This window comes from Lemur catta, chromosome 5, assembly GCF_020740605.2.
Source record: "Lemur catta isolate mLemCat1 chromosome 5, mLemCat1.pri, whole genome shotgun sequence".
In the NCBI taxonomy this organism is placed as follows: domain Eukaryota; kingdom Metazoa; phylum Chordata; class Mammalia; order Primates; family Lemuridae; genus Lemur; species Lemur catta.
The window spans coordinates 30,706,795-30,724,161 of record NC_059132.1 but is presented as its reverse complement, the minus strand read 5'-3'; the positions used below and the strand labels follow the sequence as shown (position 1 = coordinate 30,724,161).

The window sequence follows — 17,367 nt, the reverse complement described above, 5'->3', positions numbered from 1 at the left end:
ATTTTACATTTTCGTCACATTTTACAAAGAGCCTCCCGGTTATCGGGATCTTGGGTGGAGAATGAGTTATTGTGGGACGAGAGCCTGTAACACGCCGGCTGACCTTTTCCCACGCAGGGAATACAGGAGTGGGTGGGAGGGAACCGGGTCCCACGGAGTCAGCGATTAGGACAAGGCCGCTGGCACACGCTGAGCACGTTACAGCCCCAGGCGGAGCGCTTCCGCGTCCCCCGCGGGTAAAGCCAAGGACCCGTCCGTAGTCGGCTCACTAAGCCGAGGACTCATCGCCTCAGGGGCGGGAGGAACCAAGATCGCGGGCCGCGTGAGCCCGTCTGCCTACGGCGGCCAATCGCGAGGAGGAGAGCGGCCAGGGGGCGGGACCCTCGCCGGTCCGGACCCAGTCATTGGCTGGTGCTCGCGTCGTTCGCTCGGCAGAGCCACGTGACTGCCACGGCCGCGGGCGTTCGCACCCGCTCTGCCTTCCGCGCCTCTCCGGGGCCGGCCGGTGGGCGGGGAAGGGGGCCGGGCGGGTGTGCCTGCGTCCGCACCGCCGTGTCGCCTCCGCCCGGCCACGGCGGAGGACGGGCTGCGGAGCCTCGTCGCGTAGGGCGGCCCGGACCGGACAGGTGAGAAGAGGGGAGCGGACGGGGGAAGGTCGGGGGAGCGGTGCCGGCCGCCACGCGGTCAGCGGGCCCCTGTTAGGGTCCCCCTGGCTTGGGTCCCAGGTGGAAGCCCAGACCCGCGGTCGCCGCGGGCGTCGTGGCCCGCCGTGGGAGGTGGGCGTGCATAGCAGTAATTTCCCGGGCCGGCAGGGGCCGGGGCAGGACAAGTAGCACCCGCCTCCCTTGATCCGGGCCGCTCCTCGGGCTGAGGGCTGCCCACCCTCCACCTCACACATCCTGCGGGGTGCCCACGCACCTGGCTGCTCCTTCCTGTCCTAGTTGAGCTGTCTCGAACCCAGATATCTGGGGGCGGGACTGAGGAGATATGAGCCACCACCATCACTTTGGGCAGATGGAGAAACTGAGATCTGGAGGGCGTGGTTATCTTGCTTATTAAAATCACACACCTGGTTAAGTACAGGGCCTGTACTTCTTTCAGACTCATACACTAAGTTGGATAGGTGGGGACACTGAGAAGACACAGAGAGGGTCAGGGCCTTGTGTAAAATTGCACAGCAAGTCATTTGCCAATCTAGGACTTGTACCAAGCTCTCCAAATTTATAGCATATCAGATTGGGCCCCTTCCTGGCACAGATTGGGGACCACAAAAGCATTCCAAACTCCTTTCTGGCACCCATTCTAGTACCTTTTTCCCTCCTTGCCCCTATGGCTCTCTCTGTATGTGAAATCTATAACTAATGTGATATCCAACATTGGATTAAGCAGAAATTCTTGGTTTTGAAAAGTGATAAGAATTGGAAGACCAAAGCTGTTGAAAAGAAATGAATTGCATTTTTTTTTTCCATCAGGAATCTCAAGGAAAGAGATAGGAAGGGACAGAGACTGATAGCTATCAGTTATTTAGTAACAGCTATGTGCCAGGCACTGTGCTAGTACTTGTGTTGGCCTTACAACCTTGCAAGTTAGGTAATGTTATCCCAATTTTACAAGACAGAAATTGATGCTGAGTAAAATGGAATTTTCACCCAGTGCAATACAGCTGGTGAACAATGTAGCTGGGATCTGAGTAGAGATCTGTCTGACTTCCAGAATACACCCAGTGATTCTCCAAGTGTGGTCCTGTGCTCACTGGCTCACATCCAGGGTGTAGAGTCTTGGATCTTATCCTTTGATTTGCAGGGGCGGTCCTAAGAATCTGCATTTTAACAGCTCTCTGTATTTGAAAATCATTGTACTGTAATGTGCTGCCTCCTAGGGGAAGATGTAGAGATAAACATATTCAGGGTTACATGTAATTTTTGACATCATACTTTTAACAAGCATAACCCCCCCCCCCGGGCAGATGCTTGCCAAAACTATAATTTTTTGACACAAGCTTGGTTATGGTGTTTCAGGTGGAGGGGTTGTTGAGTTAGATGAGAATAGGGAAAGTAACTCCTTCGTTACTGTATAAACTATCATTCACTGAGCAAATATTTGTTAAGCACTTATCAGGTGCCAGACACACTTCAAGGCACTAGGGATATACTTTCAAACAAAACAGAGCAAGTCATTGCCCTCATGAAGAACAGACAATTAGTGAAAAAGTAGATGTATGGGATGGTGAGAAGAGCCATGGAGAAAAATAGAGCAAAGCAAAGGGGATAGGAGTGCAAGGCAGTAATGGGGCCCCGGAGGGATGGAGGTGGCAGTGGTGCTATTTTATATTATATATTGTGTCTAGAAGGAACTGATTTATGAGGTGTCATTTGAGAAAAAAAAACTCAAGAGAGGGAGCAAGCCATTAGTATAGCTGGGGAGGAGCATTCCAGTTAGGCTAGGAAAATTATGAAGGAAGCAGGAGCTTGCTTGGCTTATTTGACTCTTGCCTGGGATGCTAATTTTTCTCACTAAAATGTAGCTACAGGGGTAAATTTTATGTTGTTGCTCCTAATAGGCAAAAAAAAAAAAGAAGAAGAAGAAGAAAGAAAATGTTACCAATTCATATGTATAATATAAAACAAAAGTAATTTCAGTCTTGGTCCTTTTATTCCTTTAAGCAGTTTGTTACCTTCACATATTAAAATTATTCATAGACTCAGAAATAAGTTGAGTACTTGGCCACAGAGTAGTGCTTTGAACTAGCTCCTAGGACTTCTTAGCATGGAAACAAATTTGGGAACAGTGTGGTATTATAGAGCTAAACTTGGAAGATGTAGTTTGAGAATCTGGTCCTACCAGTTGAGCAAGTGACTAAACCTTGATTTTTCTCATACTAGAGAAGAGGAATTCATATTCTCCTTCTCAAATTTATTGAGTAGGCAACTGGGAGATGTATATGAAATCTTTTTGAAAGCTGGGAATTACTGTGCAAGGAACTAATTATTTGATCATGGTTTTACATTAAATTATTTTCTTGGATATTTTATTATTTTTGTCTTAGTTTAGGCTTAATACTAGAAGCAATATGTCATAGTGCTTGTACTACTGATAGAAGAAGGCTTATGGTGTTTCTTTTTGAATTACAGACATATTAATAAATAGACATTGTTAATTGTGGTAGCTAGAAATAGGGGGTGGTGTTTTTTTTGGTCTTAATTATATTTACTTGAAACTTGACCTATTTATTCATTTCAGTAAACACAGATACAGCCCTACATACTAAGTATGAACCATTGTGGTAAGTGCTGAGTTATATGAAAATGAAGATGACTTGGTGCCTGCCTATAAATGTGCTGTAGTTGGAGAGATATGTTAATTTAAGTGCTAGTTATATGTAATATGGTGGGGAAGCATAGCCTAAGAAGTTTAAGTCCCCCTTATCCTGTAGCATTTGAGATGGGCCTTGTAGGATTAGAAAAGGACCAAGATAGACGGAGGTAGAAGGAAGAGACATCTCAGACTGAAGACAACATGACATGAGCAAAGGCCCTGAGGAGCACAGGCTGCTTAGTGTTTTCATGGACTGGTGATTGGAACACTGGTGCATGGGAGGAAGCGAAAGAGAGGCAGTTTCAGGCTCGTTCGTAGAGAGAAGACTATAGTAAAGTTTTTAGACTATGTTTGGTAGGAAGAGGGGAGCCATTCCAGATTTTAGAGGAACATATCCAAATGGTTGACCTCATGTTGCTAATGAATGCTTCTTTTGAAAAAGAGGCAGATAGCATAGTGGCTCAAAAATGTAGTTTCAGTTTGGTATTTAAGGCTGAAGTATGCCTGCAACATTCAAATAGTTCAGAAGAACTAATGAATAAACAAACCTCTATGTACGGAGAGAGAGTGCGAAGGTGCAGATGTAGCAAAACATTAACAATTGGTGAATTGTTAAATAGGTAAATCGTAAGTGTACACGTGTTGCATGTATTATTCTTTCAACTTTTCTGAAGATTTAAAAAAAAGCTTCACAAGAAGCCGTCAGGAGACAGTGCAAGTTTTAATCACACACGCTTTTGTTCAAGTCATGATTCTGTTGCTTACAAGCTGCGTGAGTATTGGAAAGTTACTTCCAGACTAGACAGTCCACACCTAGTTCAGCCTAGTTTAACTGAGATTTTTCCATGTAAGAGAGAAGACTCATTTTCGTAGACAACTTGTTCACATTAATATTGGGCTAATATTAAGACTTCAAGTTTTTCCACAGCTTTAGATCTCTAGGTTATTCTTGGGTTGACTCTAGTTTTCCTATAATTATCTGATATACTTAAGAGACTGACCTAGACAGCCTATTAGAGAAAAAAGGTTAGGAGTCAGTATACTTACTTGAGTTCTAGCTCCAGCTGTGCCTTGAATTAGCAAATGAATTTACTATTCTGAACCTTGATTCCTTATCTAAAAAATATGGATATTGGATTTCATGACCTTTATCTAGTTCTAAAGTCCTATAATCCAGGAAAACTGCCACTTCATGACTTGATCATTAAGTATGGACTTTCTCAGGGAGAAATAGACCCAGGGTTGGGACAGAGGGCTAAAGCTGCCTGCAGTCCAGGGCTTTTGACAACCAGGTTGATTTTTCTGCCTGTGCTCACTGCACATGGTTTTTTAGATTGTGTTATGTATTAAAAGCAGTTATTTAAGTACACATGCACAGACATGCATATCACACAATATTCAAAACAGGATGTCAAGCTTGGTTTCTTTTTTCTTTTTTTTGTAATAAAAGATGTAAATTAAATCCACATCTTTTTTTTTTTTTTTTTTTTGAGATAGAGTCTCGCTCTGTTGTCCGGGATAGGGTGCCATGGCATCAGCCTAGCTCACAGCAACCTCAAACTCCTGGGCTCAAGTGATCCTCCTGCTTCAGCTTCCCGAGTAGCTGGGACTACAGGCGCTCGCCACCACACCTGGTTAATTTTTTCTGTTTTTAGCAGAGACGGGATCTCACTCTTGCTCAGGCTGGTCTCAAACTCCTGACCTCAAGCGATCCTCCTGCCTTGGCCTCCCAGAGTGCTAGGATTGCAGCCGTGAACCACCGTGCCCAGCCAAGCTCAGTTTTAAATGGCCTAGCTTTCTTAGGAAAATTTCAGTACAGGTTGAGTATTCGTTATCCAAAAATACTTGGGACCAGAAGTGTTTCTGATTTTGGAATATTTGCTTTATACTTACTGGTTGTGCATCCCTAATCTGGAAATCTGAAATGCTCCAGTGAGTATTTCCTTTGAGCATGATGTCAGTGCTCAAAAAGTTTCAGATTTTGTCGCATTTCAGATTTCAGAATTTTGGATTAAGGATAGTCAGCCTACCTAACTTGTATTTGCTTAATATTATGTCATCAAATGTATCCACTGAAGCTATCATATTTTAAAGCTAAATATAACTGTTCTTAGAAAAATATTACAAATTCTCAACATGGATAAAGCAAAGAAAAAAAAAGAAAAAAGAAAGAAAGAAAAATATTACAAAAAGAAGCAAAACATTGGCTTTAATTCTCTTTCCCAAAGTTAATTGTGTTTGGGGACTTATGAAATACATTTCCCAAGGCTATATTCAGAGTATCAGAACATTCTGTGAAGGTTTCTTAGGAATGGAAATACAAACTGCAATTGAATACAAAATGACTGAGCCAGGCACAGTGGCCAGCGCCTGTAATCCCAGTTAGTTGGAAGGCTGAGGCAGGAGGATTGCTTGAGCCCAGGAGTTCAAGGCTGTAACTGTGTGCTGTGATCGCACCTGTGAATAGCCAATGTACTCCAGCCTGGGCAACATGCCAGGATCCTGTCTCTTAAAAAAATAATAATAATTATGTAATAGGGTGTATTCAAACTAGTCTTACTCTCTTCAGATACAAATTAGATTTTTTATAGCTTTATTGTGGTATAATTTACATAAAATAAGCTGTACATATCTAAAGTGTACTATTTATATAAAACTGTCAACACAATCAAGATAATGAACATATGCATCACTCCTAAAAGTTTCCTCGTGCCCCTTTGTAATCTCTCCCTCCTATCCCTTTTTACTCCCTATCCCAAGATCTGCTTTCTGTCATTATAGATTAGTTACATTTTCTAGAGTTTTACATAAATAGGATTATACAGTATGTACTCTTTTTTCTTCATCTGGCTTTCACTGGCAAAATTATTTCATCTGGTGAAATTATTCTGCGTTCATCAGTGTTGTATCATTAGTTTATTCCTTTCTATTACTAAGTAATGTTCTGGTATAAATGTAGTACAATTTATCTATTCACCTGAACATTTGGGTTGTTTCCAGTTTTGGGCTGTTACAAATAAAGCTCATTTCTCTTTTGAAGTCATCTTTGACTCCTGGATTATTTAGAAGTATGTTACTTACTTTTCAAATATTTGTGGATTTTCCAGATACTTTTCTGTTACTGGTTTCTAATTTAATTCCATTAAGGTCAGAGAACATATTTTGTATGAATTGGATGATTTTAAATTTATGGAGAATTTATGGTTTACCTTGGTAAATGTTCCTTCCATATGCACCTGAGGAAAATGTGTATTTTGCTGTTGTTGGGTGGAATGTTGTATGTATATTAAGTCCAGTTGACCTATAGTATTATTATTATTATTTTTTTTTTTTGAGACAGAGTCTCATTCTGTTGCCTGGGCTAGAGTGAGTGCCGTGGCGTCAGCCTAGCTCACGGCAACCTCAAACTCCTGGGCTTAAGGGATCCTATTGCCTCAGCCTCCCGAGTAGCTGGGACTACAGGCATGTGCCACCATGCCCAGCTAATTTTTTCTATATATATTTTTAGCTGTCCATATAATTTCTTTCTATTTTTAGTAGAGACGGGGGTCTCACTCTTGCTCAGGCTGGTCTCGAACCCTGACCTCGAGCGATCCACCTGCCTCGGCCTCCCAAAGTGCTAGGATTACAGGCATGAGCTGACCTAGGATTACAGGCCGACCTATAGTATTATTTAAATCTTCACAGATTTTCTGTCTTGTTCTATCAATATTGAGAGAAGGCCATTGAATTTTCTGATGGTGGTCATGGATGTCTCTATTTCTTCTTATAGTTTTATCAGTTTTTGTTTCATGTATTTTGGAGCTCTGTTCTTAGGTGCACAGACAATAAGGATTGCTATTGTTAAGTTTTCTTGATGAATTGACCCTATTATCATTATGAAATTACCTTCTTTATGCCTAGTAATATACTTTTTCCTGAAATCTCTTTTATCTAATATTAATATAGCCATTCCAGCTTACTTGTTTTTTTTTTGGGGGGGGGAGGGTCTCTTTCTGTCTCCTGGGCTAGAGTGCAGTGGTGTCATCATAACTCACTGCAACCTCAAACTCCTGGGCTCAAGTGCTCCTCCTGCCTCAGCCCCCCCAAGTAGCTGGGACGACAGGGGTGAGCCACCACTCCTGGCTGATTTTTCTATTTTTAGTAGAGACAAGGTCTTGCTTTTGCTCAGGCTGGTCTCAAATTCCTGGCCTCAAGGAATCCTCCTGCCTCAAAGTGCTAGGATCACAGGCATGATCCATTGCACCCAGCCTTTTTATTTTTTAATTTTTTTAAGAGACAGGATCTCATTCTGTCTCCCAGGCTGGAGTGCAATGGACTGATCATAACTCACCACAATCTTGAACTTTCCTGGGCTCAAGGGATCCTCCTGGCTCTGCCTCCTGAGTAGCTAGGACTATAGGTGCACACCACCATGCCTGGCTAATTTTTAAAAAAACTTTTTGGGCTGGGCACAGTGGCTCATGCCTGTAATCCTAGCACTTTGTGAGGCCGAGGTGGGAGGATTACTTGAGGCCAGGAGTTCGAGACCAGCATGAGGAAGGGGGAGATCCTGTCCCTACCAAAAAAAAAAGAAAGAAAGAAAGAGAAAAATTAGCCAGGTGTGGGGGCATGTACCTGTAGTACCAGCAGCTTGGGAGGCTGAGGCAAGAGGATCGCTTGAGCCCAGGAGTTTGAAGTTGTAGTGAGGTATGATGCTCTGGCCAAGCGACAGAGCAAGACCCTATGTCAAAAAACAAAACCTTTTTGTAGAGATGGAATTTTGTTATGTTGCCCAGGCTGGTCTTGAACTCTGGCCTCAATCAGTCCTCTTGCCTTGGCTTCCCAAAGTACTGGGATTATAGGCATGAGCCACCATGTCTAGCCAATTCTAGCTTTCTTTTGATGAGTGTTAGCATAGTATATCTTTTTTCATCCTTTTATTACAATTTTAACCTATTTGTGTCTTTATACTTAAGTGTGTTTCTTCTAGGCAGCATATAGTCTATGTAGCCATAGAGGGCAAAATTTGGATTTGGTTCATTTTTTCTTATGCCTCTTTTGCATATCTTAGGTTTAGAAAAGCCTTTTGACCCAGAAATCACCAAGAGCTTTTCCAAAATAGGACATATGTGTGCTCAAGCTAGCTGAAGAAAGCAGGAAGTGAGAAGAGAGTTACAGATCGGTTGCTTCGAGGAATGAAGAGCTGCTGGGTGTATCCACCAATCTGATTGACTTTCTCAGGGTCAGTGGTCATCTAAATCTATTCTTTTTTTTCTTTATCTGCTTCATAAAGCCATCAAAATAACTGTTATTTTACTATTGTTCAACTTAAACAAACGTGGGTTACTTTTATATATCTCATCTTCTTGAATAGGTTGTGGATCCTGGGTTGTGGCACCTCCGTAATGTTAGCTTTATAGAACCTTGAAAGGGCCCATTTTTCTGTCAGTTGTAAAACAGGAAACTTCCTGAGTCCTTCATCTAATATATTTTCTGTCTATCTGGCCAAAGTCCCAAAGTTGTTGATTTGTTCTTTCATTCATTCAAATGTTTTATAAGCCTGCTGTCTCAGAGTTACTGTATTATGTGCAGCATTGGTTACCCTGATGAACAAGGAGCTGGAGAGACTCCTACTTAATTAATACAAGAGTGTGGTTAGCACTGTAATGAAGGTGCAAAATGCCATGGGACACAGAGGGTGTAGTGTTTCATTTGGGCTAAGAGAGATTGGTTAGTGCTTGGTAGAAAAGGTAGTATTTTAACTAGGTTTTAAAAAATGACTAGGGGCTGGACGTGGTGGCTCAAAGTGTAACCCTACCATTTTGGGTGGCTGAAGCAGGAGGATCGCTTGAGGCCAGGAGTCCTGAGACCAGCCTGAGCAACATAGGGAGACCTCGTCTCTACAGAAAATAGAAAAATTAGCTGGGTGTGGTGGTACCTGCCTGTAGTCCCAGCTACTCGGGAGGCTGAGGCAGGAGGATTGCTTGAGCCCAGGAGTTTGAGGTTGCAGTGGGCAATGATGATGCCGCTGTACCACTGCACTCTAGCCCCGGCAACAGAGTGAGACCATATCTCCAAAAAAAAAGGGGTGGAGGGATCTTAACATGGAGAAAGGGGGATGGCCATTCTGAGAAAAAAAAAAAAACAACAGCTTGTGCAAAGGCACTAACTAATTTGTGAATTATTTGGTAAACAGTTTACACTCTACTCTTTTGAGAACCCGGTTCTTTTTCTTCTTCTTTTACTCCTGTTATGAGACTTACTTTTTGTTGTTGTCCCTTGTCTCTTTTTGATTGTTTTAACCCCCCTTTGTTTCCCTATAGTTTCTCGTGGTAGTTCTTAGGGTGTTAGTTCTATAGTTTAGGAACCAGAGGTGTAGGACCACCTGTATATCCTCCAAGGGAGGTACAGGGCAACATTATTTCTCTGTTCAGCCTGAATTTTCAGAATGTGTACTTAGAATAATAAACTCTCTTTGCATGAATGTGGGCCCTGCCCACAGGGCAGATGACTCCATACTAGAACACAATGGAATAGACCAAAACCTTCTACAGCCTTCTGACGACACTTGCCCCATCAACCCTCCCCATGCTTTTGACATTTGTTAAGCTTCCATATCCTCTTATCAGCTTCTCTCTCCTCTTTCCTGCCAAGCAAGGGAGCTCTGTTCAAAGACCCAAATGCATTCTGCCCTGATTTCTTTTTATTGCCAAAAACATTTATCTATACTCTTTGCCTACTTTTTCTTCTTTCTTTTTATCCTCAACATTTAGCTTTTTGTTTAAAAAATGGTCCCCCCAAAATGGATAAATAAATGGACCATCTTCCTTGTTTCATGGATTGGGTGGTAGGGGTGAAGGTTTGAGACTAGATTCTATTTTGCAGTTTCCCTGAGAGGTGAAAAACTTGGGAAGAACACCACTGGTAGCATAAGGAAAGGAGATAGGCTGCCCTGATATGTTTTCTGGAGGAAAAACTGCAGGGGGAGCCAGCAGATAAGGAGAAGAATCCTTAATGGTTTATACTCTTGGGAAGTCCTGTACCCAACCCATTATTTGCTTTGGTTTAGCTGTTTATGGTCTGGTTTTGGTCTTTTTGTTTCCTGACCAAGACAAATGAGGCTCAATTAAGGAAAATGGATATAAGATACCTACCCGCAGACCGAATTGCTTTTAACACTCCTGAATGACAAGTAGAACTGTTAGTATGTGAGCCCTGAGAATTACTTTATTGGTTAACACTGGTATTTTCTCTCGGGTAGGAAGCTGAGCCATCTATCTCCAGAAATGTCTTCGGAAAGTGAAGAGCAACAGGACCTTTCACCCAGGGACTCTGCTGAAGGAAATGACAATCCTTCATCTGGGATCCATCTGGAGCCTCAAAAGGAATCAAGTACTGACTTAAAACAATTTGAAACCAATGATCAATGCAGACCTTATTCTAGGATCCATATAGAGCGTCAAGAGAAAGCAAATACTAACTTCAAGGAGTTTGTCATCACAAAGCTGCAGAAGAATTGCCAGTGCAGCCCAACCAAAGCCAAAAATACAATTGTTGGTTTCTTTCCTGTTTTTCAGTGGCTCCCAAAATACAATCTAAAGAAAAATATTTTAGGGGATTTGATGTCTGGCTTGATTGTGGGCATCTTACTGGTGCCCCAGTCCATTGCTTATTCCCTGTTAGCTGGCCAAGAGCCTATCTATGGTCTGTACACATCTTTTTTTGCTAGCATCATTTATTTCCTATTGGGTACCTCCCGTCACATCTCCGTGGGCATTTTTGGAGTACTGTGCCTTATGATTGGTGAGGTAGTTGACCGAGAAGTACACAAAGCTGGCTATGACACTGCCCGTATCGCGCCTTCTTTAGGAGTGTTTTCAAATGGGAGCACATTATTAAATCAGACATCAGATACGATATGTGACAAAAGTTGCTATGCAATTACAGTTGGCAGCACTGTAACCTTTATGGCTGGAGTTTATCAGGTAAGAAACAATGGAATAATTGGTTGTTTCTGGAAGAGTAATCACTATGCATGAAATCTCCTATCTATCTGTAAGGGATCTTAGGGATCATAGTAAGTAAAGCTATCATTTATTGAGTGCTCAGGATACATGAAGGGTAAGCCAAAATTTAAACCCTCATCTGACTCCATAGGTAAGATAAGGCTGGTTCTCTGAACCTCAGCCCACTTAGTACAACTCCTTAATTTTACATGTCAGAAAACCTTGGCTTTGCTTGAAATTATTTGTGGTTGGTTATTGGCAGAGTTGGCAAGAGGATAACATAGTGGGAGTTGGGAGAGGAGGAATGCAAGAGTTTTTTAAATTATAAATGCCCTCTACCTTCCTTTAGAATCACTGCTTTAGTGAGTGACTCTTACTAAAGATAGTAGTTCTCTTGGGTTATTGGGGAGGGAGGGAAAAAGTTGAGGACTACAATGTCATATTATCAGCAAGGAGAAAGGATTAGAAATGAAATTTTTGTTGGGTCTTTTATAGAACTCACTAATCTGCCATTATCATTATGCCTCTGCCTTTTGGCATCCAGGAGTCAGTGCCAGCATTAAACTGCTTTTCTATCACAGGCATTTGGAACCAACAAGGGAAGGAGAAGAGTAGCTCACATTATTTGGTGTTTGGATGAGATGGGGAGGGAGAGTGAAGGTGGTATGCAGATGAGTTGTACTTCTCATAGTCTGTTTTTGCTTTTTGTTAGTATTTCTCACCAAGAAGGAGGAAGGTATAATAGCATTCTCAGAAATTACTGGGAAGAGGAAAAAATAAAAAATTTGTATCTTTGAGGATATAGAATTATTATTAATATGGGAGGTGGTATGGTATAAGCACATATATACTGGATGTAAACAGTATGAGGTTAGATTAAAGAGAGTTCTATTTTGAATGACATTTTTGTTAGAAGAAAAAAAAAGCCTAAGAATCAAATGAGAGAGGATAAGTGAATGACAATCAAATAAAAGAAAAAAACTAAAAAATACAAAAATGAGAAAAGGATAAAAGACAAAAGTAACAAAAGAAATAAGGGAGTTTACAATAATTTTTAAAGTGTGATTCTATTTTGATGTGAATCTAATTTTTTGTTTTTCCAGTTAAAACTTCATTCTTAGAGTAATGATTTGTAATTTAAAGAAAATACATAGTTTCTTAATTAGAAGAATTTTTCCAATTTGAAGTTTTCTGGTGGATCCTTGAGAACTTTTTTTCTTTTTGAAAGATGTCTGAACATTATTCAAGGTATGAGAAGGTAGAAATCCTGAGTTTCTGTCTCACCTGGGCTAGCAAGTAACAGTGTGATCTTGGGCAAGTTGCTGAGCCCTTTAAACATCAGTTTTCTTTCTTTGTTAATTGAGAAGATTGACGTACGATTGTGTTTGTTCTAGTTCTGACATTCTGTGATGCTCTGATGGTACGTCTCCATGTAGGAAACGTCAGGGTAATATGAAATTTAGAAGTCCTTTTCCACTTGTATTTAACACTTGTATATCCTTTCTTCCAGGTAGCCATGGGCTTCTTTCAAGTGGGCTTTGTTTCTGTCTACCTCTCAGATGCCTTGCTGAGTGGATTTGTCACTGGTGCCTCCTTCACTATTCTTACGTCTCAGGCCAAGTATCTCCTTGGGCTCAGCCTTCCTCGGAGTAATGGCGTGGGCTCACTCATCACTACCTGGATACATATCTTCAAAAACATTCATAAGACCAATCTCTGTGATCTCATCACCAGCTTCTTGTGCCTTTTGGTACTTGTGCCAACCAAAGAACTCAATGAGCACTTCAAGTCCAAGCTTAAGGCACCGATTCCTATCGAACTGATCGTCGTTGTGGCAGCCACATTAGCCTCTCATTTTGGAAAACTAAATGAGAATTATAATTCCAGTGTTGCTGGACATATTCCCACTGGGTTCATGCCACCCAAAGCACCGGACTGGAAACTAATTCCTAATGTAGCTATAGATGCAATAGCTATTTCTGTCATTGGTTTTGCCATCACCGTATCACTTTCAGAGATGTTTGCCAAGAAACATGGTTATACAGTCAGAGCGAATCAGGAAATGTATGCGATTGGCTTTTGCAATATCATCCCTTCCTTCTTCCACTGTTTTACTACTAGTGCAGCTCTTGCAAAGACATTGGTCAAAGAATCAACAGGCTGTCAAACTCAGCTTTCTGGTGTGGTCACAGCCCTGGTTCTTTCATTGGTCCTCCTGGTGATAGCTCCTTTATTCTATTCCCTTCAGAAAAGTGTCCTTGGTGTGATTACGATTATAAATCTCCGGGGAGCCCTTCGTAAGTTTAGGGATCTGCCTAAGATGTGGAGGGTTAGCAGAATGGATACGGTTATCTGGTTTGTTACCATGCTGTCCTCTGCACTGCTAAGTACCGAATTAGGCCTGCTGGTTGGGGTTTGTTTTTCTATGTTTTCTGTCATCCTCCGTACTCAGAAGCCAAAGAATTCATTGCTTGGCTTGGTGGAAGAATCTGAAATCTTTGAATCTACATCTGCTTACAAGAACCTTCAGACTAAGCAAGGCATCAAGATTTTCCGCTTTGTAGCCCCTCTTTACTACATAAACAAAGAATGCTTTAAATCTGCTTTATACAAAAAAACTGTCAACCCTGTTTTAATAAAGGCAGCTCAGAGAAAGGCAGCAAAGAGAAAGATAAAAGAGGAAACAGTGACTCTGGGTGGACTCCAGGATGAAGTTTCAGTGCAACTTTCCCATGATCCCTTGGAGCTGCACACTGTAGTGATCGACTGCAGTGCAATACAGTTTTTAGATACAGCAGGGATCCATACTCTGAAAGAAGTTCGCAGAGATTATAAAGCCATTGGAATCCAGGTTCTGCTGGCTCAGTGTAATCCCTCTGTGAGGGATTCCCTGACCAGGGGAGAATATTGCAAAAAGGAAGAAGAAAACCTTCTCTTCTATAGTGTGTACGAAGCGATGGCTTTTGCAGTAGGATCTCAAAATGAGAAAGGAATATGTGTTCCTAATGGTCTGAGTCTTTCTAGTGATTGAGAAGGTAGAAGGAAGAATAATGTTTAGCTAATAGGTTAAAATTTCAAGTGTACAACATTTTCAGCTTCCACTTACACACTTGAAATTTTAACCTATTGGCTAGACGTTGTTCTTCCTTTGAAGCTAATGGCCTTTGTATATACCCAAATGCAGCAGAACTTATAGTCGGGCAGAATCAAAAAGAAGAAAATAGTGTGGTTTCAAGCTTTCTTGCAGATATGAAGTATTCAACTGTAGAGGAGCTCCAAAACTTAATTACCATCCTGATTTTAGGGAGCTATATATTTGGACTCTTCCTTCTCCAAGAGGTAAAGGGGTGAAGTTGGGATTTGCATTAGAAGTGCTTCTTTTACATGACTCTGTGGATAGAGAGGGAGGGAGGGAAGGGAGGCAGGGAAAGAGTGTTGTGCCTGCTCTTGTACTCACAGGTCAGGAGGCTTCTGGAGCACAAGGTCATAACTAGACAAGTTCGTTCTTTCTTGTGCTTCTCTGTTCCCAGTCTTTGCTGCCCAGATGGCAGTAAGATCTCTGGCTATTAGTAGGAAAGCACCATTCCTTTCCTTAAGGCAGGGAACTATGGGCACAGTCTCATCAGGAGTCTAATGGCTGGGCAGGTTTGTAACATCCTGACAGCAGCCTGACATTGAACAGAACACCTTTTGTAATACATTTTAAGTTTCTAGTCATACCTTTTTGTTTAGGGTAAGTAGGTAATCAAAGAGCTCTTCAACATCAGAAAAAACAATGGGAGTCTTCCTTTGTCTTTTCTGTGGTCTCTGTCCTTGCTTCTGAGAATTTCTCTACCATTAAGCTCTATTTTAGTTACCCTAGTGTGTTTCCCATGGCATCTGACCTAAATTGGTATTTTTGCTTATCAGTGACAATCTTGCCAGTCAGCAGTTTCCTATAGCATTTTAAATGAGCTGGAGGCAAACTGTCAAGGACAGATTGCAAAAAGGAATGGTTGATGGTTTCCTTTAAGAATTGTTTTACTTTGCAGCGAATTGGGGTTTTTCCCTCTCCATGGTATTTTAGCAAGGGTCTGCTGGGGATTGGCCTTAGAAGCTGCTTTCTCTAATAGAAGCTGCTGTTCATCTTTACCCTGCAGGAAAAATTTATTGGAACCAATGGAAAAGCATGCACAGAAGTGATAGAGTGCTTCCAAAAGGATATCAATAATTAATTTGTAGATGTTTTAGTGAAAACAAAGCTGATGCTTACTGCCATGCATCCTGTTGATGTACAGTAAATACTGATGATAGTGACAGCTTTTAACTTTTCAAGTCACCTAAAATTATTATGCAAGAGAATTTAGAAGTGTCACAGTTCTATGGGTATATCATTTCTGATAACTGACCTTAGGTTGTGAATTGAGGAATAGCTTCTTTTGAAAAGCAAGGGTATCTTACATGGAAAGCTTGCAGTTCTGTATTTGGACCTTGATAGGTAAGGAGGAAAACACAGGTTCTCCAAAGTTAGGAATAGGGGACTAATCTATGAAACACTGAGCCAAGTCTTTTTTTTTTTTTTTTTTTTTTGAGACAGGGTCTCACTCTGTCACCCTGGCTAGAGTGCAGTGGCATCATCATAGCTCACTGCAACCTCACATTCCTTGTCTCAAGCGATCCTCCTGCCTCAGCCTCTCAAGTAGCTGGAACTACAGGTGCATGCCACCACATCCAGCTAATTTTAGTAGAGGCTGGGTCTCAGTCTTGCTCAGGCTGGAGCCAAGTCTTTTAAAACTGAACAAAATAATAATTGCAAAAGTGCAAAATCATTTTTAACCTGTTCCTATACTCCAAACAATTTTAAATATTTATGAGGAGCAAACCCTATGTGTAGGGATCTATGGGAGTAGGATGCTTTTAAACATATTAAATATGTACATGTTTAATATGTATATATATTATATCTATATATAGATATATGTAATTTTTTTCTTGTTGGCTCTCTAAACTGCCAGTGTGGCTTTTCTATTGGTAGAGCTCCCCCATTTGTTTACATGGAAAATACCTTTCCATTATCGCAACAAAGCAGTTTCTTAGTAGAAAATCCAATTTCTGTCTTTTTTGTGGTTGGTATTATGATTAAATGTAACAGTATCCTGAATTTTTACATCCTTTTAGAACTTAGGTCTAGAATTTTAGAAATGTTAACTGCTGCTTGTATTTGTGCTTTTTTGTTTGTTTGTTTTTAGCCAATATTTGCCCCTTCTATCCAGCCTTATGAATAATAGCAAAATCAGAATATCTTGGTCAATCATTTGTTTTTAATCCTTTTTGCCCTTCTTCCAAGCCAGGTTTGAGTTGAGACTATTATAAATATCAAATACCCTGAGATAGAGTAATGAGTACATGTTTAAGATAGCATTATAATTCAACCAACACTGGCACAGCAAAAAAATTTCAGTCTAGTTAAAGAATTTGGAATATCCCTTAGAAAGATGGAGTAAAAGGATTAGACCTTTACCTGACACTTCTGTCCATATGTGAATTTAAACAATTCTGGAACTTTATGCATGCATAATTCTTGAATTATGTTATGGTTTATACTTGTCCCACCCAAACAAGAGATTCCTTTAGTAGCCATTTTAAAAAACATTTATGATTTCACTAGAATTTACAGTTGATCCTCTTTGCTTGGAGTGAGGTTGCCTGTACTTGGATTGTTAAAATTTTTTTGATTGCTGATATTGAACGTAATCAAACCTGGAACCAAAGCCTAATTCACCACAAAAAAACTCATGTTTTCATTTGCTTTCTTGACCAAAGGCTTGAACTTTAGTTCATTAGGTGATATTTTAAATGCTGTATTGATACAAAAAATAATCTTGCTTACTCTAGAGTGTAAATGAAGCATTTTCTCAGTGCTTATTGGCAAATATACAAAATTCTGAAGATCTTAAAGTGGTTAATTGAAACATGGTATGTATACTTTTATTTATTTATTTATTTTTGAGACAGTCTCGCTTTGTCACCTGGGCTAGAGTACAGTGGCATCATCATAGCTCACTGCAACCTCCTAGGCTCAAGT

The 17,367-nt window shown here is 40.9% G+C and overlaps 1 protein-coding gene across 2 annotated transcripts; it reads left to right on the top strand.

Annotated features, from left to right (window-relative positions):
* Positions 1-519: 519 nt before the first annotated feature.
* Positions 520-15,893, top strand: SLC26A2 (solute carrier family 26 member 2). Of its 2 annotated transcripts, XM_045551395.1 has the most exons (4): positions 520-626; positions 8,369-8,539; positions 10,559-11,282; positions 12,814-15,893. In XM_045551395.1, exons 3-4 carry the CDS (start codon positions 10,584-10,586, stop codon positions 14,332-14,334), a joined length of 2,220 nt encoding a protein of 739 aa, XP_045407351.1. In that variant the 5' UTR covers positions 520-626; positions 8,369-8,539; positions 10,559-10,583; the 3' UTR covers positions 14,335-15,893. The 2 variants fall into 2 exon arrangements, with proteins under 2 accessions (XP_045407351.1, XP_045407350.1); XM_045551394.1 differs by lacking the exon at positions 8,369-8,539.
* Positions 15,894-17,367: the final 1,474 nt, after the last annotated feature.

Bases quoted from the DNA above. Each gene is read 5' to 3' on its own strand.
- SLC26A2 (XM_045551394.1), top strand. From the start codon at position 10,584: ATGTCTTCGGAAAGTGAAGAGCAACAGGACCTTTCACCCAGGGACTCT. The intron at 11,283-12,813 runs GTAAGAAACAAT...CCTTTCTTCCAG, and splicing joins TTATGGCTGGAGTTTATCAG to GTAGCCATGGGCTTCTTTCA.